This window comes from Chionomys nivalis, chromosome 11 (genome assembly GCF_950005125.1).
Source record: "Chionomys nivalis chromosome 11, mChiNiv1.1, whole genome shotgun sequence".
In the NCBI taxonomy this organism is placed as follows: domain Eukaryota; kingdom Metazoa; phylum Chordata; class Mammalia; order Rodentia; family Cricetidae; genus Chionomys; species Chionomys nivalis.
This window is the reverse complement of record NC_080096.1, coordinates 2052971-2075973: the sequence shown is the minus strand read 5'-3', so window position 1 is coordinate 2075973 and position 23003 is coordinate 2052971. Positions and strand designations below refer to the sequence as shown.

General features: G+C 56.3%; 1 protein-coding gene across 6 annotated transcripts in view; it reads left to right on the top strand.

Moving 5' to 3' along the window:
- Positions 1–19653, top strand: part of Megf6 (multiple EGF like domains 6) — a 99848-nt gene extending 80195 nt beyond the window's left edge. For 3 of the 6 annotated variants that reach the window (XM_057785202.1, XM_057785201.1, XM_057785204.1), the window contains 27 exons: positions 213–335; positions 647–814; positions 1074–1205; positions 2177–2305; positions 3623–3751; positions 4311–4445; positions 4540–4674; positions 7110–7235; positions 7760–7891; positions 7983–8111; positions 8224–8355; positions 8852–8980; positions 9250–9378; positions 9613–9741; positions 10048–10176; positions 10370–10498; positions 11105–11233; positions 11466–11594; positions 11690–11821; positions 12181–12309; positions 12736–12864; positions 13850–13978; positions 14141–14269; positions 14639–14767; positions 14863–14991; positions 15647–15775; positions 17772–18396. In XM_057785202.1, the coding sequence (XP_057641185.1) occupies positions 213–335; positions 647–814; positions 1074–1205; positions 2177–2305; positions 3623–3751; positions 4311–4445; positions 4540–4674; positions 7110–7235; positions 7760–7891; positions 7983–8111; positions 8224–8355; positions 8852–8980; positions 9250–9378; positions 9613–9741; positions 10048–10176; positions 10370–10498; positions 11105–11233; positions 11466–11594; positions 11690–11821; positions 12181–12309; positions 12736–12864; positions 13850–13978; positions 14141–14269; positions 14639–14767; positions 14863–14991; positions 15647–15775; positions 17772–17839 (3476 nt within the window). In that variant the 3' untranslated portion in view covers positions 17840–18396. Of the gene's footprint in view, positions 1–212; positions 336–646; positions 815–1073; positions 1206–2176; positions 2306–3622; positions 3752–4310; positions 4446–4539; positions 4675–7109; positions 7236–7759; positions 7892–7982; positions 8112–8223; positions 8356–8851; positions 8981–9249; positions 9379–9612; positions 9742–10047; positions 10177–10369; positions 10499–11104; positions 11234–11465; positions 11595–11689; positions 11822–12180; positions 12310–12735; positions 12865–12977; positions 13030–13849; positions 13979–14140; positions 14270–14638; positions 14768–14862; positions 14992–15646; positions 15776–17771; positions 18397–19196 lie in introns of those variants that run through there. The other 3 variants (XR_009058011.1, XM_057785203.1, XM_057785205.1) reach the window with 3 other exon arrangements.
- The last annotated feature ends 3350 nt before the right edge of the window (positions 19654–23003 follow it).

Below are 23003 nucleotides of genomic sequence, written 5' to 3'. Positions count from 1 at the left end.
CCTGTTCTTTAAGTGACTCTCCTGACAGATGCCCAGTGTCCTTTTACTCTTGAGTGGAAAGACCGTGGCTGGGGTGGGGGTGGTAGTGCTACCGGCTGCTCAGGGCGATGAGCGCTTGACCCTGTCCATGAGGTACAGCTGGGACAGGCATGGGTCTCTGGGCTTCCGACCCTGGGAGCACCACCCCAGCAGCGCTGTCTGTCTGTCTGCAGATGTTGATGAGTGTGCCTCTGGTCATAGCGGCTGTGAACATCACTGTGCTAATCTCGCTGGCTCCTTCCAGTGCTTCTGTGAGGCTGGTTACCGGCTGGACGAGGACCGCAGAGGCTGCACCCGTGAGCTTCCCCCAGGCACAGCTGCCTTTTGGGTGTCTGATCCCAGTAACCCACATGTCTGGTGTGCCAGCTGGCTTGCCATCACCTCTGCGAGCCCTGTATGGTCCCGTCTCCTGTGGTAGGGGTGGGGTTAGCAGGCAGAGGGAAGCAAGTTGGTCAGATGAATGAGTGAGTGGACCCAGCACAGTGTTGCAGGGAGTCTTAGGTGTCCAGTTTCTGCGCTGACCAGGTGAGGGAAGAGCTGAGCCCTAAGGCAGTGTTGTTGAGTGTGTGGGCAGGAAAGGCTGAGAGGCCTGCATGTCCTTCCCCAGCCCTAGAAGAGTCCGTGGTAGACCTGGATGGCCAGCTGCCCTTCGTGCGGCCCCTGCCCCACATCGCGGTGCTGAGGGACGAGCTGCCACAACTCTTCCAGGACGACTATGGGGCCGAGGAGGAGGCAGCAGAGTTGCGGGGAGAACACACGCTCACCGAGAAGTTTGGTGAGGCATGGGCCTGCCCTCGTGGTTTCCCCATTTGGGGAATGGCAGCTTGCAGTCCTGGGTCCACTATGGGAGGATACGCCCCTTACAACCCGGACAGCTCATTCAGGGCTAAATTGGCTCCCAGCTCCTAGGGTGGGGTTCCTGTATCTCACCTTGGAGCTTGGAGATAAGGAAGCCCCTTGTCCCCTCTTCTTTGGCCCAAGGGCCTGAGGCCAGGGGATCTAGCTCTGACGTCCTTCTCCCCATCTTTCTGCAGTCTGCCTGGACCACTCCTTCGGCCATGACTGCAGCCTGACTTGTGATGACTGCAAGAATGGAGGGACCTGCTTTCCGGGCCTGGGTGGCTGTGACTGCCCAGAGGGCTGGACAGGGATCGTCTGCAATGAGAGTGAGACATGGGAGGGAGGCGTCTAGGCAGAGTCTGTGGGCCCCAAGAGCTGTGAGCATCCATCCTGTATGGTTCCTCCTGCCTAGCTCTGGGGAGAAGAATCTGAGTATCTCCACCCACCCATCTGTCCACCCATCAACTCACACACCCATCTGTCCACCCACCCGTCTACCCACCTACCCATCCATTCGTCCGTTCGTCCGTCCGTCCGTCCGTCCGTTAATCCATCCACCTACCCATCCATCTATCTACCCACCTATCCATCCATCCATCTACCCATCTACTCATCCATCTATCTACCTACCCATCCATCCATCCACCCACAATACCCATGTACCTGTCCTTCCCTCCCTTCCTCCCTCCTTCCCATCCACTTACCATCATATCATCTTATCTCCCTTTGATGAGAGTCTACTGACTGCCCCCCGCCCCCGCTCCCCCCCCCCGTCCTAGACATGCTACTAGGATGTGGCGCAGCAGACAGGGTGTGTGATGCTCTCAGCCAGTCTCCAGGGATCCAATGACAAGTCAACAAATATCTAAGAGTATTGTTTGTGTCTGTGAAGGAGAGCTAGTGGGCAGGCTTCTCTGATACAGGTAGCTGGGACTGTGAAACCATCTGATAGGAGCAGAGCCTTGCTCAGGGCTACACAACAGGTTAGCCGCTGAAGCACCCTGGAAATGGGTCTGTCTACAGCCTTCTTATCTCTCCCAAAGCCTCCTGACCAGGAGGGAATTAGACTCATCTCAGACTGTGAGGATCACCTGAATGGGCCATCTGATTGAAAGGGCTAGCGTGTGCGTGTGTTGATTAGTGATGTCTGCCATGAGTGTGGTCGGGGTCATGAGGCACAAATTGTCATTTGCCATCCCAGGCATTTGTTTAAAACTTGTGCCTTTAACACCAGAAGGACCTCAAGAGTTCTGCCTGCTGGTTGGTAATCCTGTTGTTCCCTGTCATCCCTCCCTAGCTTGTCCTCCAGACACCTTCGGGAAGAACTGTAGCTCTCTTTGCACCTGTCAGAATGGCGGGACCTGCGACCCCGTGTCAGGAGCCTGCCGCTGTCCCCCGGGTGTCAGTGGAGCCCACTGTGAGGATGGTGCGTGGAGCCCTTCCCTCGGGAACTCTAGGGGAAGGGGAAGCGATGCAGTTTCTTACCCTTCTTACTTCCTGGGGCTTACACACAGAAGGTTGAGACTCAATTCCATGGGTGGAGACTTGCTTGGAATGGATTCCCTGGGGAAGTGGTGAGCCCTTGGGACCTGGGAGCATTCAAGCAGAGCTGGAGATGGCCAGCTGGGATTTGTAGAAGGCGTCTGTCTGTGCTGTGGCTGCCTGGGGTGATGCTTGACATCCTGTCTCGCCGTACGCACAGCACTGTGGGGAATTACAGTCTGTGGGAATAAGCTTCTGGGAGAGGGGACGGCTTTGTCTCTGGGTCTCTCATGTTTTCTGCCACTGTAACTGCTCCTGCTAGAGCGAGAGGACACGGTTGACAGAACCCAGCCCCAAGGGTGACAACAGGGCACTCCAGCAGCCCACAGTGCTCATGGCTTCTCCCCAACCTTGCTTAGTGTCTCTGTTGTCCCTCTCTTAACTCTCTGCTGCCAACACGTGGAGACTGGGGGAGCCCTGGGTGTGACAGGCTCCAGGTGGCCTGAGGGACATTACATAGCTTCCCAGAAGCTTTTCTCCTGCAGTCTCAGGGAGGGCACCAGATTTCCCAATAGGTAAACTAAAGAGAGCTTCTGGGGACAGACCAGCCGAATTTCAGGAGTGGAGATCTCATGGAGCCCTCATGTTGGTTTCCCAGGCCTTGGGTGTCCCTCACTTTGTGACTCTATTCCTCCAGTCTCTGCCTGTGGCCCTATATGACTACACCTCTCAGCTGACTTCCTCTCTCTGTCTCAAATGCCACTTGCCTGTAAGCTAAGCACATTTGTTCATTGGATTTGGGGGTCTGTGAGCAATGTGGGTAGTCTTATTTCAAGATCCAGGAGACTGGGACACGGCAGCTTTGGGGGTTTCATTTTCAGTTATCTATGTCCCTTTCAATAGGAGGGACACAAGGCAGGGCCGGGCCAGAGGGCAGTATTTGGAGAAGGGCAGCCTGCCAGGCTTGGATGTAGCCCTGACCTTGCAGCCCTCTCTCTTTGGGCTCAGTATTCTGTGTGGATCAGAGGTCAGGGCACTTAGGAGAGATTTTGCCACTCTCAGAGGTATGCTGATGAGTCTGCTCCATCTCCAGAATATTCCAGAATGAGGGACTGTCCAGGACAACCAGCAGGCATCCCAGTGGGCACGGCTGTCCTGTCTCCTGTCCCATGACACGAGGCCTCTCATGTCCCCTCGTCTAAGAACTACGTGTGAGTAGACCAACTGTTCTCTGCAGTTCTCACTAATCTGTCTCCCACAGGCTGTCCCAAGGGCTTCTATGGCAAACATTGCCGTAAGAAATGTCACTGTGCTAACCGGGGCCGATGCCACCGCCTCTATGGGGCCTGCCTCTGTGACCCAGGACTCTACGGCCGCTTCTGCCATCTTGGTGAGTTCTGCCACATCTCTGTGTGTGCTGAGTCTCACACTGTGTTGGGAGTGTTGCAGCAGCCGCTGTGGATGGAGTCTTTATCACTACTGTGTTGGCCTCTAGGCGTCTGGTGCTCTGTCCCTAGGCTGGTGTCACTCCTGCCTCTTTCTCATCTGGTGATGGAGGCGAGCAGGGACAGACTCCCAGGAAACTTGCAGGACACTGATCTTGTCTTGTGGAACAAAGCCAGCTCCTCAGAGTCCCTATCTCCAGGGACACAGACACTCAGGGAAGGGGGCAGCAGATTAGCAGAGAAAGAGAGGGTGAAGGCAGCATTTGACATTTGTAAGAGTTAATTGAGAGAGGGAAGCTGGGGTTGTCCTAGCTAGAAAGTGGTACATTCCAGGGACAGCATCTCAGCTGTGAGGCCCTGGTTCACAAACAGATGTGCCCATTCCTAGAATGTTCTGGAAGGGGGCTCAGCTACTGCAGGCCCACCAGGGCCCACCCTTGGTGATTCAGGCTGACTGGGGTGAGTGCTGCAGTGGACAGGCCCCTAATGGCTCTGTGTCTGCAGTCTGCCCTCCCTGGGCCTTTGGCCCCGGCTGTTCTGAGGATTGCCGCTGTGAGCAGTCACACACACAGTCCTGTAACCCAAAGGACGGCAGCTGCTCCTGCAAGGCTGGCTTCTGGGGCGAGCGCTGCCAGGAAGGTGAGTCCCTGAGGGAGAGGGAGGTCCTGGGCCATTGAGAGCCTCACCTCCATACTTCCATCTCACGTTTTCTGTCTTGCTTCTCACCCTGTAGCGTGTGAGCCAGGCTTCTTTGGGCCTGGCTGCAGGCACCATTGCACCTGCCTGCCGGGTGTGGCCTGCGACCCTGTGAGCGGCGAGTGTAGGACGCAGTGTCCTCCTGGCTACCAGGGGGAGGACTGTAGCCAAGGTGAGTGACTGACCCCTGGGGTTCCAGCGACTGGGGAAACTACAAAAGCGCATGGCCGGCCTGAAGCTGCAGATCCGGTGCCTGGGTGCCAATGGCCCCTATACCTACTGTCATCCCAGGGGCAGGGTGGTTCCTGGACTATCTTAGGTATTCAGAGGTTCAGGCCAGAGGAATGGTCATCAGCTCTGTGGAATCACTCCTCACCTTACTGAAGGTCCTGGGAGAGCTCTGGGCTGGAGTCTGGGCAAGATGGATGAGAAGGGGACAAGAGGGAGCAGGTGTGAGGAGGAGCGGGGTGGCCGCTGAGGGAAGGATGCTTTGGAGAGTTGTCATCTGGCCGTGGGGTCTTGTCAGGCATGTATGAATGAACACAGAGCCTAGAAACTCTTAATTACTTGGTAGGTAGGAGAATGAGCCTCAAGACTGCTGAGGGGTAGATTAGTGAGATGGGTCCTTAGGTATCACCGGGAGACCCGAGGCAAGGCTGGGGAGCGGGTAAATCACATGCTCATTTGTTGGAGTCCAGCATATATGGGGCTGGGAGCTTGACATAGAGGACCAGAGAGGGAGGATAGGGTATGTGGCCTATACCAGCAGGGCATCTGTGACCCTTAATGTGAGGATCTAAGCCATGTAACTTGTGGGATGGCAGGCTGGACTCTCAAACATTCAGTTTAAAGCTTCAGGACCAGGAGAGGATATAGCCATGTGGTCACAGTCCTCGAGAGAGGGGCAAGGCCCTTGGTGTTTGTGTGGCAGTCAGTATAGCTGTTGCCAGCAGACTGGAGATGTTTGAACCTCTCTTCGCATAACTCTTGCTGTCTGTATATCCATTGGTCAGATTAGACAGGAGCTTCAGGGCCTGAGTGTGACCATTTTGGGGTGGGCAAGGATAGAGAGGAGTGCAGGAGCCACTAGCCATCCCCTCCCTTTCCCCTCTCTTTAGGGGAGAAAAGCAAAAAAGTTCCCAGCATCACCGAGCTAGGTACAGAGGGGGATGAGGCCTGGCAAGGGCTCTCAGGTCTTGTTGGCATAGGAGAGAATATTCAGGGCTCCCAACTCAAGTCTAGAGACCCCAGACCTGGCATGCTCTTAGGACTTTGCAGTCTCAGGCTGTTCCCCAGGTCCATACAGTGTCTGGGGAGTGGACAGGACCAAGCCTCCTAACAGAGCCACCCAGAACACGCGCACACACATGCACCCACATGCCTGTGTAGACACAGACTTGTCGCATGCCTTCCTTCCTAAGCCTCTGTCCCCCTTTTCCAGATTCCATGCTGCATGCCAGGCCCAGTGAGGCAGCTGTGCAGGGAAGCCTTCCCAGCAGCCCTGGGGTCAGGCCCCTGTGCTGAAAGGAAAAGGAACCCCCTCTGCCTTTCTTTACTTTATTGAAGCCTCCAGGGCCCCCAAGGATAAACCACAGGAAATGACACACATACTTTTACAGAAATGGTTCCCCTTCCCCTTGTTATTAGGTCTGGAAACTATTCCTGCCCCAAGCACAAGTCTGTGCTCAGGGGAAGAACTCCTGAAGCCTTGAGGGACCACCTCAGCAGCAACGCTGGGCTTTCTCCCTGGTCTGTGTTGTGTGGTTGTCTCCGTGCGTGTACATGTGTGCGCATGTGCGTGCTCACGCCTGTGTGGGTGCTATGGTCAGGCACCTATCGCATGCAAACGTGTTACGCCTGGTCCCCACTGCATGCCGTACCTCTGCATCAGGCCTGCTCTTTCATTCCAGCAACGGGCAGAGTGGGCAGATGCCAGGCAGGCGGAAATCCTGCTGTGACTTCCTCAGTTCCTACCCCAGTCTCCCCCGAGAGGAATCATAGGGAGCACAGGTGCTTTACCAAGTGAGGCCACTCAGGGCTTCCTGGTAACCAGGGCACTTCAGGGAGTGGCCATATGCATTTGTGAGGCCCTGCCTTTGACCATTCCTGTCCAGGACACCCTAATTCCCATACTAATTCCTTGGTGTAACTTACATTTCAGAGTGTGGAGGGCCCCAGACTTCTGGTGTCCTTCCTTACTCTTTGTGCGGACCCATTGCTGCTTCTTCCCACCCCACTCCCAGCCGATGGCTACAGCTTTGGGGCTGAGGAGCTGGGTATGAAACAGAGGGGACAGGCCGGCACACCTTGGTTGAAGTGGCTAGTAGTGGCCCCCTGGGTGGACCATCCTGGAACAGGAATTGTCCCCTGCTCCTGGGAGCTCTCCAGGGTCCTGGATGCCCATAGCGTCTGCTTGACAGGTTGCCTGGCCCTCTGGCATCCCTTCCCCTGCCTTTCCCTATGCCCCAGACTGACCTCTTGCAGATCTCCCTCCTGCCAAGTTCCTGTTTCCGTCAACCTGTCCTGTTCTACATGGGTCTCCAGAGGACGCTCCTAGCCTTGATAGCTACACACAGAGTGACTGAAGCCACCTGCTCTTGCTTACAGAGTGCCCAGTAGGAACGTTTGGTGTGAACTGCTCAGGTTCCTGCTCTTGTGTGGGGGCTCCCTGCCACCGGGTCACAGGACAGTGTCTGTGCCCACCGGGGAAGACCGGGGAGGACTGTGGAGCAGGTGAGTGACAGCTGCTTGGCTCCAGGGGGCCCAACCCTGGGCTGTGTTTAAGAATACCACCCTGGACCACATTTAGGGACCCTTGATCCCAGTCCAAGCTCTGTTTGGGGGACTCCAGTCTAGACTACAGTTAGGGACCCTGATACCAGATCTGTTTGGGAACCCCACCATAAATCATGTTGGAAGCTTAGCCCTGACCATGCTGTGCTGGGCTCCTTTATAGTAACTTCAGGGAGTCATGTGGAACAAGCTGGGGTGTGGGAGGTGCCCTGCACTGTGCCCTCCTGGACCATCAGCTCCCTGTCTCACTAGCAGGCTCTTTATTTTGCTCTTGAACTGTCCCTGGGGTGCCCTGCAGCCCTGGGGTTCTGAGGCCTGCCTCTTTCCTTAGCAGTCTTATATGGGAACAGTGGTTCCCTCTCTGGATTATGGCAAGAGAGGCCTCCAGTGATGTATTGGGCACACACCAGTGTGTCAGCTAGGGTACAGGGGAAAGAATAACTGACCCTGGAAGTGGGCTCTAGATTGTCCCGAGGGCCGTTGGGGGCTTGGCTGTCAGGAGATTTGCCCTGCGTGCGAACACGGTGCCCGCTGTGACCCTGGGACTGGAGTCTGCCTGTGCCTCCCTGGCTTTGTTGGTAGCCGCTGCCAGGATGGTGAGTATGGCTGGTGTCTGACCTCAACTTCCACCGGTGGCCCTGGGTGGGTGTGCCAGGCTGCCACGCTCACCCTCTTTACCACCAACAGCTTGCCCAGCTGGCTGGTTTGGAACTGGCTGCCAGATGAGGTGTGCTTGTGCCAATGACGGACACTGCCACCCAGCCACTGGCCGCTGTAGCTGTGCTCCAGGGTGGACTGGTCTCAGCTGCCAGAGAGGTATGTGGGTCTTTTGCCCGTCCTTTGTGCACAGGTCCCTCCCTTGCCCCTGGCCCAAGACGACCTGGCTCTGGAGCTCACCCAAGGTGACTCTGAGCTCGCTCTGTTGCAGCCTGTGACAGCGGACGTTGGGGGCCCGATTGCATCCACGCTTGCAACTGCACTGCAGGCCACGGGAGCTGTGATGCCATCAGTGGCCTATGCCTGTGCGAGGCTGGCTACGAAGGTCCTCGGTGTGAGCAGTGTGAGTACTGGTCTGGCATTCGTACCCCTCTCTCAGTGTGCACACAGACATGCACAGGCGTGTGACCACACACATGAGAACACTTGCATCTGCATATACATGTGTACACATGTACCTGAGTGTTCCGGTGCACACATACCATACATGCACCTGTCAGTGGCAGACTTCAAGCTTGTCTTGAAGTAGCAGGTGCAGAGTTGGGGCTGTCCCAGCCAGGGCGGGGGAGGGAAGAGGGGTTGCTTAGGCCCCTGTTTGTGTCCTTCCTTCCAAGGCTTGTGGATGGGCTGAGTCAGAGTAGCTGGTTTTAGAGGCCTCCCTAGGTGAGAGCCTAGTGGGCTCTGAAGATGAGGTCTGGGAAAGGGTGGAGGGGTGTGATAAAGTCAAGTATCCCCACCCTTGGGAGAGAAGGGGCTTCTTTGTCAGGCCTTTCCCTTCAGTCCTGGGCTCTGGCCAGACTCTTGGTGTCCCAACTAACAGTGAGCTGTCTGTGTCTTAGGGTGTCGCCAGGGGTACTTTGGGCCTAACTGTGAACAGAAGTGCAAGTGTGAGCATGGGGCAACCTGTGACCATGTCAGTGGGGCCTGTACCTGCCCGGCTGGATGGAGGGGAAGCTTCTGTGAACATGGTGAGCTGGGGTGTGAGCATGGTGAGCTGAGTGCAGGCTGGGGTGTGAGCATGGTGAGCTGGGTGCAGGCTGGGGTGTGAGCATGGTGAGCTGGGTGCAGGCTGGGGTGTGAGCATGGTGAGCTGGGTGCAGGCTGGGGTGTGAGCATGGTGAGCTGGGTGCAGGCTGGGGTGTGAGCATGGTGAGCTGGGGTGTGAGCATGGTGAACTGGGTGCAGGGCAGGGTCCTCTGGCCTCTGAGCCTCTTGTCAATGCCACTTTTGTCTGCAGCCTGTCCTGCTGGCTTCTTCGGGTTAGACTGTGCCCATGCCTGTAACTGCTCCGCTGGGGCCACCTGCGATGCTGTGACCGGCTCCTGCATCTGCCCAGCTGGCCGCTGGGGCCCACACTGCGCCCAGAGTATGCAGGGGGTTCTGTGGGAGCACAGGTTCTTCATGATGGGGGGACACCCCGGGCCCCTTCCTGGCATCCAACCGAGGACACAGCTTCACCCATGAGATTCTAAACGACCACCCCTTTGGTGGCTGCTCTGCTGAGAGGTGGCCCTGAGACTCTGGCAGATTGTCTCAGCTCCCCGACACCTTCTCCTGGAGTCCCCTGGCTATGTCCCTGATGGCTCCTCTCTGCTTACAGCTTGCCCATCCCTCACTTATGGGCTTAACTGCAGCCAGATTTGTACCTGTTTCAATGGGGCCTCCTGTGACCCCGTCCATGGGCAATGCCTCTGTGCCCCTGGCTGGATGGGACCCACCTGCCTGCAGGGTAAGCCCTGCCTAGAAGTTCAGGGTCCAGTCCTGGGTAATGGTCTCTCAGTGGGGCCATGGAGGGACATGTGTGCAGGGCTTACCTGTCAGCATGACCTTTTGGGGGAAGTTGGGAGGGATCTTGACTCTGGCCTTTGGTGCCATGCTCCCGAGGACAGGCCTGGGCTCAGACATCATAAAACCAGCCCTGATAAGATTCCAACTTGAAAGTCAGGGTGGGCTTTGGGGAATGTGGAAATGCAAAGAACTCCAAAGGGCTCTGCTGGCCAGACGCTGAGGCTTGCTTCTGCTTTCTGGGCCTTAGCCTGCCCTGCTGGCCTGCACGGCAAGGACTGTCAACATTCCTGTCTGTGCCGCAACGGAGGGAGCTGTGACCCCATCTCGGGCCAGTGCACCTGCCCAGAGGGCTGGACCGGCTTGGCCTGTGAGGAAGGTGAGCTGGCCGGCCAGGGTAGTAGACATGCCCTCAGGCCTAAGAGGACTCCCTTTGGAGGGTCAGCACCCTGGGGGTGGCTGTGGTGTCCAGCCTGCCACCCAAGGACACAGATGTAGGGATGTTGGGCTAATATCTCCCGGACAGAGCCGTACCCCAGAAAGTCAGACCCTCCCTACCCGTACTTTTTCAGAGTGCCTTCCTGGACACTATGGAGCTGGCTGTCAACTCAGCTGCAGTTGCCGTAACGGAGGCATATGTGACCGGCTCACAGGACACTGCCTCTGCCCAGCCGGCTGGACTGGGGACAAGTGTCAGAGCCGTGAGTGGGTTCTGGGAAGCTGGGAGGTTCTGCCAAGGTCAACCCTGTTTTACTCCATGCTGAAGATATGTATGGGCCAGGCCTGGTTCTCGCCAATATGGCCCACTGTTGAATGGGTTCAGGGCCTCCTGGCTGTACCTAAGAGGCCAACCTGATTGACTGGTTTGTTTTTATTTTGGAAAGAGGGGTGTACTCATCTCAAGGCTTCAGAGAGAAAGACTTGGTCTCTGGACTTGAAGCCTAGACTGCCCAGGGCTCCATGATTACAAGATGCTGCCCAGGCTGTAGTTTTTGTGTCCATGATCCTTATTCCCCCCCTCCAGACTTTGAACCCCTCAGAGTCTGGACAAGTAGATACTGGGCTGGCTTGTCCTCATTCTAACCTACTGAGTCTTTCACTCATTGGCTCCCTTTCTATGCAGGCCAACCTAGACAGCCCCTTGCTCAGACCTAAACGTGGGGCTGCTGAGGCTTACAGGCTGAGTCAGGATCCTCAGGAGCCTCCATAACCCTTCGTGGCTTCTAGACCCAGCCTCCCTTTTCCCCTTGACTTCCATGGGCTGAGGCTGTAATTCCCAGTCTTCCTCTCTGTCTCTCATGCCACAGCCTGTGCCAAGGGCACGTTTGGAGTTCACTGTGAAGAGCATTGTACCTGCCGGAGAGGTGCCACCTGCCACCATGTCACCGGGGCCTGCCTCTGTCCCCCAGGATGGAGGGGCTCACAGTGCGAGGATGGTGAGCCTAGACAGGAGTGCATGGGTCAGATGGCTGGGAGGAGCTGGCCCTGCACACCTCACCTAGACAGGAGAGCACAGATCGGATGGCTGGGGGGAGCTGGCCCTGCACACCTCACCTAGACAGGAGAGCACAGATCGGATGGCTGGGGGGAGCTGGCCCTGCACAGCCGCTTCAGGGCTCCTAGCTGCCCACCTCCAGGAAAGCCTGCCTAATTCTCCCCTTCCCACAGCCTGCCCACGTGGCTGGTTTGGAGAGTCCTGTACACAGCGATGCCGCTGCCCATCTGGTGCCCCCTGCCACCATGTTACTGGGGAGTGCCATTGTCCCCCTGGCTTCACTGGACCTGGCTGTGAGCAGGGTAAGTGCTCCCCCCAACATCTACCCTGTAGAGTGGGACAGCTCGGGGATTCCTGAGGGCTAGACCAGGGCTGACCCTACCCAACTTATACCCAGCTTGCCAGCCTGGCACCTTTGGAAAGGACTGTGGGCACATATGCCATTGTCCTGGTGAGACCTGGACCTGCCACCCTGCTTCAGGGGCCTGCGTATGCGCTGCCGGTTACCATGGCACCAACTGTCAGCAACGTGAGTGCTGCCCACTACCTCAGGGAAGCTGGGGTTCTGTCTGCTCTTCTTGTATGCAGGGCGACCATGCCATGTTCAGGGCTGCAGCCCGCAGGGCGGCCATGCCGCGTTCAGGGCTGCTGCAGCTCACAGGGCGGCCATGCCGCGTTCAGGGCTGCAGCTCGCAGGGCGGCCATGCCGCGTTCAGGGCTGCAGCTCGCAGGGCGGCCATGCCGCGTTCAGGGCTACTGCAGCTCGCAGGGCGGCCATGCCGCGTTCAGGGCTACTGCAGCTCGCAGGGTGGCCATGCCGCGTTCAGGGCTGCTGCATGTTTGACTCCAGCCCCCAGCTTATGTGGCAGACCCTCTCTCTCCCTGCAGGATGCCCACCCGGGCACTATGGGCCAGGCTGTGAACAAGTTTGTAAGTGTCTCAGTGGCGGCTCCTGCGACGCGGCCACGGGAGCTTGCGACTGCCCTGCTGGATTCCTGGGGTCTGACTGCAGCCTCGGTGAGTGGCCAGGCTGAGTTCTGGAAGAGGAAGTAGGGCCCTGCTGGCCGGCCTATAGGAGGACAGCCAGCCTCCTGCCCACCCCTGATTCTTGCCCCCCATTACTGAACTAAGGTAGAGTGGCAATGAGGGTGTGCTGCCCTGGGGCATCAATGTGATCCCAGAGGGTCCCCATCTTCTGGCCAACTCTGTTCCAGATACATACCAGGCACTGAGAACATCCCTGTGGCCAAGCATCCCGCCCAGAAAAGGGACTTTCTCCTGAGTCACTTGGGGATTTTCCCCACTTGAAATCCAAGCGGAGCTGGGGGTGTTGTGTCAGTGTCTCTGTAGAGATGGCCTGGGACCCAGCTCCCAGCAGAACCTTCTCGTGGAGCCTCTGACAGAGCCCAGGTGGAAGCAACCACTTACCTGCTCTCTCCACAGCCTGTCCCCAGGGTCGCTTCGGCCCCGACTGTACCCATGTGTGTGCGTGTGGGCAAGGGGCGGCCTGTGATCCTGTGTCAGGGACTTGTGTCTGTTCTCCTGGGAAGACTGGAGTCCACTGTGAACATGGTGAGTGTCTGCCGGGGGCTGGGCACATGCACAGTTCACCAACATATCACTGAGTCACGGAGCAGGCTGCCGAAGTGAGCCCATCATGAGGGGTGTGTATGCCTGTTCCCCAGGGACACAGTCACACTCACAGCCACTGTGAATTCTCCAGAAGCCTTGCCTGAGAAGCTGTGTCCTCAACCATATGCCTGCCCTGATGGCAAACAGGTCATCTCATGCCAGCTCAGGCCCCACCCACACAGGACTCTTGAGACTTGGCTCATTCCATGGCCTGTTCATGTCTCTGTGGCCAGCGGAACCTCATCCTGAGCCTGGTAGCTCTTTGTGACCTGGTAATATCTTCTTGGAAGAGTGTTTTCCTGGTCCTTTTGCCAGGCCCAGGCTGGGGTCCCCTGCAGGGACAAAGTTAGATTGGCAAGAAATGGGTCAACCAGGAGACAGTGGTCATGGTCCACACTCATGTCAGTGACCCAGTCCCAGGGCCACACACACAGTTCCTCCTTTAGTCCTCACCAGGGCTGCTCTCTGAACCTTTGTTCTCGGCCTACTGCTCCTGCCTGGGACTGGTACAGTCAGAGTAGAAGCCCAAGGCCAGGCAGTAGCCAGGATGCCACCTCGTTCACTCCTAGGAAAGATAGCGGTGTGGGCAGGCAGTACAAGGTGGTCAGCAGGCCCCCTCTGAGTCCACATGGCTGGCCATGCCTGACCTGTGGCCTCAGTCCTAAGGACGTGTTGATGGGAAGGAAGCCTTCCTGACTCCTTGCCAGCTGTGCAGGTGCTTACAGTCCGCTGAAGACCCTGGTCCCCTTTGTCTTAGAGTGGCCCTCAGTCCTGGTGCTGTGGACACCGCGAGGGCAAGGCCAGCCCTAGGCAGCTCAGGAAGCATTTGCTGAGTGAATACCAGTCTGTGGGGAGCATATCCCCAGAACGTGTCCACCCCTTGCCCTTGTTAGAGCTCTCAGTTGTGCCTGCCTTCTGCCCCTAGGGTGTCCCCAGAATCGCTTTGGCAAGGGCTGTGAGCTTGAGTGTGCCTGCAGGAATGGCGGCCTGTGTCATGCTACTAACGGCAGCTGTTCCTGCCCGCTGGGCTGGATGGGGCCACACTGTGAGCAGGGTGAGTTTCCGAGAGCAGCTGGACCGAAACATCCACGGGACTATCCAGCAGGGAGGGCCTTGCTCTGGACCCCGAGAAGGATGCAGAGTTAAGGGCCCAGGCGGCTGTGTAGGGGCACAGAGTCAGGTGCACTTAAGAAACCTGTATCCCATCCCTGCACAGCCTGCCCTGCTGGGCACTATGGTGCCGCCTGCCTCCTCAAGTGCTCCTGTCAGAACAACGGCACCTGTGAGCCCACCACGGGGGCCTGCCACTGTGGTCCTGGCTTCTATGGTCCAGCTTGTGAGCACTGTGAGTGGGGCTGTCCCCTTACCTTGGACACACCATCCAGGCTGGTCCTGGTTCTGAGAGCAATGGCCACTTTCTCAGTCACTGTCCATGGGGAGAGATGGGATGAGCCCGATCAGGCTCTGGGCTGGAGGTGCCTGCTCAGGGTCACACAGGATAGGTGGAAGGTGGGCTCCCAGGCCAGTTCCTTATGCCTCTCATGTGAGCCTGACTGGGATGCTGGCTTATGGTGGGAGCTGGGAAGGAGGGCGATTAGGACATTCAGGGAAGGGCCTCTCAGTTCCTGGGTTCGGTCCTTTGCTCATTTTGGGAAAACTGGGGGTTTTTGTCGCCTCCTGCCCTCGACTCACTCTAACCAGGGTCCTCCTTCAGCCTGCCCCCCTGGCTTCTACGGATCTGGTTGCCAGGGAGTCTGTGAGTGTCAACAGGGAGCCTCCTGCGACCCTGTCAGCGGCCAATGCCTCTGCCCCGCTGGCTTCCACGGCCAGTTCTGCGAGAAGGGTGAGTGAGTGTCAGGCCCCCACCCAACCCCTGTACCCTTTTCCTCGCCTTCTTTGATCTGGGGACGGGAACACGGAGCCTGTTGCCCCCACCAGGGTGCCAGCCAGGCTTTTTTGGAGACGGCTGCCAGCAGCAGTGTGACTGCCAGAAAGGGGTGCCCTGTGATCCCGCCAGCGGCCTCTGCCTTTGCCCACCGGGGCGTACAGGAGCCACATGTAACCTGGGTGAGTGGAGGGTCCTGCTCAGGGTGGCACCTGAGGGTAGGTCTCCATCAATAGCACATATCCAATCATGTGGGCTGGGTACCTGCGTGCCAGGCCTCAGCCTGGGCACTATGCCTTTCTGTGGTCTCTTCTCCAGCCTGCGCCCTCTGGGGGCCGTTGACAGTGGCCAGAATATGATAAACCAAGCACAGACACCCTCTGTAGCTGCCGAGGTTAGGCCCTGCTCTGTGGTAGTCTAGAGGCTCTGACTCTATCTAGCTGTCATGAGAAAGGCCTCAATCAGGTGGAAATATGTCCATGACCCCTTCAGACCAGACCGTCTAAGTATGGGGGGGCTGTTCTACTGGGGGGCAAAACTGAGTTTATGACTTTGGGATTCATGCGGCTGCTCTGTACTGCCTCACTAGCCCAGGCACCAGGCAGGAATGTGTGCCCGTGGCTTGTGGCTGGTGTTTCTCCATGTAGGAGCCCACGGTTACAGCACAGACTTTTTAACAAGTACATAGGAACTGTTATCCTTTTCAGAGGAAACTGAGGCCCATGGTTTTGTTTCCTCCTTCCTCAGCGGGCGTCATGCCCCCTGGGCTGTCTAACCATGGTCCAGGCAGATGGAATGGAGATTTATGCTCTTCTCTCCTACCTCCTGCCCCTACAGATTGCAGAAGGGGCCACTTTGGGCCTGGCTGTGCCCTGCACTGTGACTGTGGGGGTGGGGCTGACTGCGACCCCATCAGTGGGCGGTGCCATTGTGTGGACGGCTACACAGGGCCCACTTGCCGGGAAGGTGAGTCAGGTTCCCAGGGGAGGAACCGAAGACTTCCCTGCCCCTGGCCAAGAACCCACCCCTTGTCCTAATACCACCACCAAGTGAGAAATGCAGCCATCCCTTCCTGGCGCCCACGGAATGCACACAGCCAGTGGTTGATGAGTAGGGCCTCAAGCGGGTTCCCGAGGGCAAGAATGGGACGTGCTGTCAGCGTGGAGCACCAACCTTTTCCCTCGAGTGACCTGCAGATTCTGTGGGATCTCACAGATCCCTATGCAGGCGGGGCTGGGTGATTTAGGACATGCAGGTGCTGTGTGCCCGCGTATCTGTGAGCAGCACTGTATGCATGCTAATCAGTACACGTATGTACACCAGTGTGTTGTGAGATAGTGCATGTGTACATGTGCCAGTACACCAGAGCAGCGACACAAGCCTGTATGTGCATGCACCATGTGTACATGTTTCAGGCATGTGCCCTCTTGGTGCATGTGTCTTCCTAGTGTGTGTGCTCCAGGTGTGTGTGTACTCCAGATATGTCTTGCTGAAGATGTGTGTTCCGGGTATGCATCTTCATGGTGTGTGTGCTCAAGGTACATGTTCTATGAGGGTATTCATGGACTTTAGGTATGCAGTTTCAGGGTATGTATGTGTTCCATGTGTACACTCTGCGGGTCTAAGTATGATCTAAGTATGTTTTCCAGCTGTGAGTGCTCTGTGTGTACATGGCTTTAGATGTATATGTGTGCCCACATCTTTGTGCATCATGTGCCTATGCCTGCTCCTGTGATGTTCATGCACCAGGCATGCATGCATATATACTCTGTGGAATTCAAATGCATGTGTTATGGTGCATACCTGAGTAAGGCATGCATGTTCCAGTACATGTGTGTACACCAGACACACGTGTACACATGCTTTATTGTATACTGTGCCTGTGTGTAGCCACATATAGAAATGGGGCAGTCTTTTGATTCCCCAAGTCCCCGAGTCTCTGAGACTGCACCTCCCATCTACTAGGTAGAGCTGGCTGTGCTGCACCCCCATGAATAGCCACAGCCCGCATGGCATCTCTTGTTGGCTCCCCAGGCCCAGTCTGCAGAGGGTGCTGGGACGGATCTCTGTAGAGGGAGGTGATAGGCCAGCAGTCGCACTCTGAGGGTAGGACATGAAAGAGAGGAGGGCCCAGACCAAGGAGTCCTCAGCCTGAAGACGTTCAGTGCAGACGGGATACCGCCTGAATCATTTTTAGCCTCTCCAAGGTGGTCATGGACTCAAACTATTAAGAGCCATGCCTGGAGCTCACAGGTAGGATCAGGTTCTGGATTAGGTTGCAATTTGCTGACCAGTGCTTGCGTGCATAATGCTATCCACAGTGGCACCCAGTGGTCAAATCTGGTACTACACCTAGGGCCTTGACTTTTAGCAGACCTCTGAGGATGGGGCTGTGGGGGGAGAGAGCATTGTTGGCCCCTGGGAGTCCTGGGATAGTTCTTTTTCCCTAGGGTGAGCTTGGCTTAACCTTGGGTGACGCTTTTCCCACCCAGCCTCAAAGCCCTGTCTCCCACCGTTCTTGGAATTGACAGAGTGGGAGCTGAGCAGACCCCCTCCCCCAGTGCTTACATGAGTGTGGTATGGAGGTTATGATGGTGGCTGTGTGAGGTCCCTGTGGGCATGGGCGATTAATGCCTTGCTGGCCCATTACTGGTGTCTACCCAAGTGGACAACATGAGCTGTCTATGGTCCAGCTCCCTGGGAGCCCAGAGTTCATGTGGAGAACATGCTTGCCCAGACACGGCTCTGGTTAGGCCCAAGGGAGTAGCCCACTTCCCTGTGCCTTCAGAGCCTGAACCTTGGAGATGGGACTGGACCACGGTGGGGGGTGGGGGTGGGCTATTGCCTTTACCGGACTTGGCTATAGAGGGAAGAAGGTCACCACCTTCACCCTGGAATTGGCCCGTCTTGGGGATTCCCACTGCACCTTGTTGCTGACCCTCTTTTCTTCCTGTGTCTCCAGTGGCCACACAGCCGTCCTCCGGCAGACCGGCACCCCAACAACCCAGCAGCAGGGCCATGAAGCATTAGCCCATGGAACGCCCACAAAGGACCACTACCGTGTTCCAGCCCAAGGGACCGAGAGGACATGTGTGGATATAGGAATCCTGGACCCACGCCTCCTCCGGAAAGCGATGGATCTCTGTGGAGGGCTGTGGATGGTCACACAGCTACCTACCAAAGCCTCATGGCCAGGGGAAGATGGCTGTGGTGAACACAAGGAGCCCAGGGAAGAGGACCAAGCCTCAGGCCTCCATGTACACGGGCACCCTGTGGGCTGTGCTGAAGAATCCTGGCTCTCTTTAGGGACCTGGGTTGGGACCAAGGCAGGAGTAGGTGAGGCCCCACCTGCCTGACAGGTCCTTCTGGTGCTAAGGCCACGGACCGCTGCAGCCAGCCAACTGTTTACCTGGAAACGCCGTCCGGCCCGTATTTATGTAAAGGTATTTATGGGCAATTCCACTTGCCATCGCCGCCCTGGGTCAGCTGGAAGCTACCCCATCCTGTAAGCTTGGATTCAGGCCGCTGGGCTGTGGGTTTTCCTGTTTTGTAAAGTCCTGAGAGTTAAAGGCACACTGGTGTCCTCATGGCCTGGGTTTTTGTGCTTTTCATAGACTCGGTGTGGGTCCTCCCAAGAGCAGCTGGCTTGAGGGCTCTCGCATGGGAGCCTCCCTAGCCAGGAGGCCTGGGTGGGTTCTATGCCCCTCTCTGATGGCCAAGGAGAACACACTGGTGCCTAAGACACCTCCAGAGAGCTAGAAAGTGTCTTCCTGTAGGAAGGACGTCTCAGAGAGGGCAGGGCTGGCGCGGAAGGGGATCCATGCTTAACCCAAACAGCCTACCCAGCAGGGTGAGAGACAGGCAGCTTTGCAGGAGCCAGGGCTCCCCATGGATTGAGGCTGAGGCCGCAGGTGTAGCCCAGAGCAGAGCTTTTGGGGCGGAGGAGGACTCCAAGGACAGCAAAAATTGAGGGAAAGCTGGACTTGGATCCAAGACTCCACCCCTACCTCCCACCTGGAGTAGTCTCTTGTTTGGATCTGGGTAGTGGCTGCCTCCTTCCTCTCTCCCACAGAAGTTGTGGGAGCCAAAACCTCGGGGGCACTACGTGGGCTCCAGGGGGATGGGCAGCAGCGGGAGCCATACCCGTAGGCCGCTGCACACAGACTTAGAGGAAGAATGGACAGGATACTGAGTGGAGAATAGCTTGCAGGCAGTGTGGGAATGAAGGGGGAATTCTAAAGTGCCCAGAGTGAAAAAGGGTTCAGAATCAGGTGGACAGAAAGTCTACGGGGGGAAGATAGGTGACCAGGAAATGGTGATGTCCTGTCACTGGTATTGAAAAATTAGCTCGATTTTATATCCAGCTAAACTATCGCCACACCCACAGGTTCACCCATGATTCTAATTTGGAAATAACCTGGGAGGAGCTCTGGAGGAAGCCGTGGGAGACCACGCAGCACAGTTCCTACAGTGCCATCACGAAGAGAACTGAAGTTGGCCTTGTAACCCGGGTTGCAGGTCAACTGCAGACTGGTTCACCATGGGGGAGGTGTGAGAGAAGTCAGAGACCGGGCATCGCTGGTCCCGTGAGTAACAGGCCAGGAGGCAGCAGCTGCAGCCAGCACAGGAGGTGATGGAGTGGTCCAGGGACAGGAAGAACTAGGGAAGGGAAAGGGCAGGCTAACAGGGCCTAAGCAGACATAGATCCAGATTGCACTAAAAATCCTATGATCTCAGCTGGCAAGGCAGCTCAGGGGGAAAGGCACCTGCTGCCAAGCCTGACAGCCTGAGCCTGCTTTCCATATGGTGGAAGGGGATTGGTGACTTCTGCAGGTTGTCCTCTGACCTCCACATGCATACCCTCTGACAAATAAATGTAATTTTAAAAGAATTAAAGAAAGGCATCTAGCTTGTAAGACATAGCTGGAAGGTAGAAACACAACCACAGCAAGAAGAGCAGAAGGAGGTTTTAAAAACATGTTCAAAAGGTTTCTCTTTAGTACACGTATGTGCCTGTAAGTGGGGCTGCCTGTGGAGGCCAGAGGCAACAGATCCCGGGGAGATGGAGTTATAGGACATGGGCTGCTTGACGTGGGTACTAAGAATTGCACGCAGGTTCTAGAAGCAATATTGCCCTTAACCACTGAGCCATCTCTTCAGCCCCTGGGGAAGAAGGAGTTTTACTGTTGTGATGGTGCAAAACATTGTGGCTGTCCATGCACATGTATGTACATACACACACACAGCAAATGCTCAGAAATCCACAGAACATGGTGGCTGTCACAGGTAGAGAGAAATGCAACAGTGTAACACACTCTATAGAAACCTGTAGGTTAGGCAGACTGAACAGCGGTGATCAAATCTGCACAAGCTTTAACATGTTATATATGTGCCTCTGATATTTATGTTTTACAGATATGCATCTGTATTTATAGGCAATCTTTGTATTCATCAGACAGGGCTATGGGTGTGTGTGTGGGAGGTACTGGGACCAACTCAAGCCCTTCATACAAAGGCAGATGCTCTACAACCCAGTTACATGTAAGAAAACCAAAATGCTTTCCTTTGAAGAATAATATGCCCATCAGACCATCGGTTGGTTGGTTGGTTGAGACAGGCTTTAGCATGTAGCCCTGGCTAATCTGGCGTTTGCTATGTAGACAAGGCTGACTTGGACTTAGAGGTCCTCCTCCTGTCTCTGCTTCCCAGGTGCTGGGATTACAGGTATGTATCACCATGCCTGACTGGACTGATGTTTTTAAATAAGGGAGACGCGTCTATAGACAGCGTGGAGATTTTACAGAGAATGTGACAAGCAACCGTGAGCTAGCACCTTTACAACGGGAATGCGGATACATTTTTGGGGAAAGAAAAGTGCCAGGATTGGCATAAGTAGAGATTAAAGGAACTTGGGGCTGGCGAGATTGTTCAGTGGGTGCCTGACTCAAGCCTGAAGACTTGAGTTGGAGCCTGGGACCCACATGGTAGAATGTAGGGTACAGAATAGATGGCTCGGCCACTAACAGCATTGCTGCCCCTGCAGAGGTCCTGTCAGTTCCCAGCACTTACGCAGTGGGTCACAGTCCTCCACAGCTCCAGCGCCAGAGATGCTCGCACCCTCTTTTGGCTTCACCACACAGGGATCCAGGCATGAAAGCAAAACGCTCATTCACATCAAATAAAAATACTTTCTTAAGTAGAATTCAGAAAAAGGGAAATAGGAGACAGTGGGTTTGTTGTGATGTCTCTGAACAGAATCAGATTTGCCTTAGCCTGTTCAGTCAGAGGCTCAGGGATGGGTGACGTCTGGTGTCATCCAACAAGCAGGGATGAGGACAAGGAATTGATTGTCCAGACACAATGACTGGCTAAGGACATGGGAGGACCGTTCTCACCAGAATGGCAGTCCTAACTGTGGCTTCGCTTACTTGGGGGCAAAGCTAAAGTCTTAGGAGAAGCAAGAGAGTTTGGGTTCCTCCCAAGTGCAGCCCCCATGTTAGGGCCTCTTATGGCCACCAGGGGGCCTGAGAGGAAAAACCACCACCACCTGTGGCTCGTGGCAGTGGGAGCGAAGCAGCCTGGCAGAGTCAGGGATGTTCTGGAAGGACTGGAAATGAGCCTGGTGAGCAAAGGGAAACAGCAATCCCAAGGCCGGGTGAAGGTGCAGTTGAGTGCACATGGTATCGAAGCTGGACTCATTTTCTCATGCTCTCTGGAGGAGAGCCAGGGGCCTGGACCGTCTCTGGAACTGGTCCACGGCACTCGAACCATCCCTATGCCTCAGATACCTCTGACTCAAGCTAACGTGTGCACGCCCACCAGGCCTAGCCCTGTCTACTCTGCTTATATGGAGGAAGGCACAGAGGTTGGCTGAGGAGGAGGACCAGGGCTCCCAACGCCCCACAGATCAACAGCTGCTGAACCATGACTGACAATGCCGCTGCAGGTGGGTCAGGGCACCAGGCACCTGAGGCTCTGGTCCCACTTAGCCCCAAACAGACCACAGACCTCCCTGGAGGTGGCTAGGGTAGTAGAAGCCTTGATGTCCTCCGGCAAGCCCATGACCCCAACACTGGGCAGAGGACCTTTCATCTACAACAGGAAGGTCTCTCTCTGCAGTCCAGGTGGGCAGGAGGGGCGGACTGAGTCTCCCCAGCTGAGTGGGTGGGCAGGGTACCCCGCATGATCCCTGTTATTGGAGGGGGGCATAGAAATGTGCCAACAAAGGATGGGCTTTCTGCAGCTGGGGAGCAGGGCTGGCTCTGTCCTTGGAACCCCCAACCCTCACTGAGAACCCTACGCTTCTGTCAGTGGGGGAGGTTTCCTGACCTGGTCCTGTACCAAATGACCTCTGTTGGTGCGTGATGTCTGCTGACTGCCCATTATTAGCTTTGTCACTTGGCTTTCATCACTTGCAAATGAGTCAGGGCTGTGGGGTCACCTGTCCCAGGTGTCCAGAGTCAGAGCTTCACAGCCTTCCGGTTCCACCTCGTTCTGGCGACTGAGTGTGCTTGGTGGTGAACCGGTCTGCTTCTCCTTGTCACGCTCCTCAGAGGATCAGAAGTGGGAATAAACCCGAGCCCATGGGGCAGTGGGTTTACATCAAGGCAACTTCTGCCACAGGCCCACATCAGTGCACACACAGCAACTGCATGGCCCCCCAGATTGCTGCCTCTTCACACCCCTCACCCCAGCAACTCCGAGAAAGCGGAGCGTTAGGGTGAGGAAGATGGAGATGTTTATCTCTTTCAGGCAGAAGGAGGTACTAGGCCCTACCTCAGACAGTCCACCCAGGCCATGCCTACTCCCTGAACTCTGACTTGGCCCTCCGCCCAAAGCAGTCAAATGTGGGTGAGTGTTCACCCTGGTGAGGACTGGTGTCAGGCTGAGCCCAGACTTGGCCCTGTCATGGAAGCCATAGGGTGCAACTGACCCTAGCCTGTCTAGACAGGCCTAGGAAGGGAGGGCATTGCTATTTGTGCTTTTGAACCTAGTGGAGAGTCACCTGTATTGGTCGCTTCTGTAGCAAGGCTGAGCACAGCGGAACGGGGCACATTGCTACACTGCGTGCTGGGTGTTCCACCCCCAATCTAGCACCAGCCAAGCAGAGAAAACCATGGGGGGCTTCAGGACCAGGCTGAGGGGGCTGTTGGAGAGAACTAGCCCGGCCCTAGTCAGCACGGAGGTGGGCCTG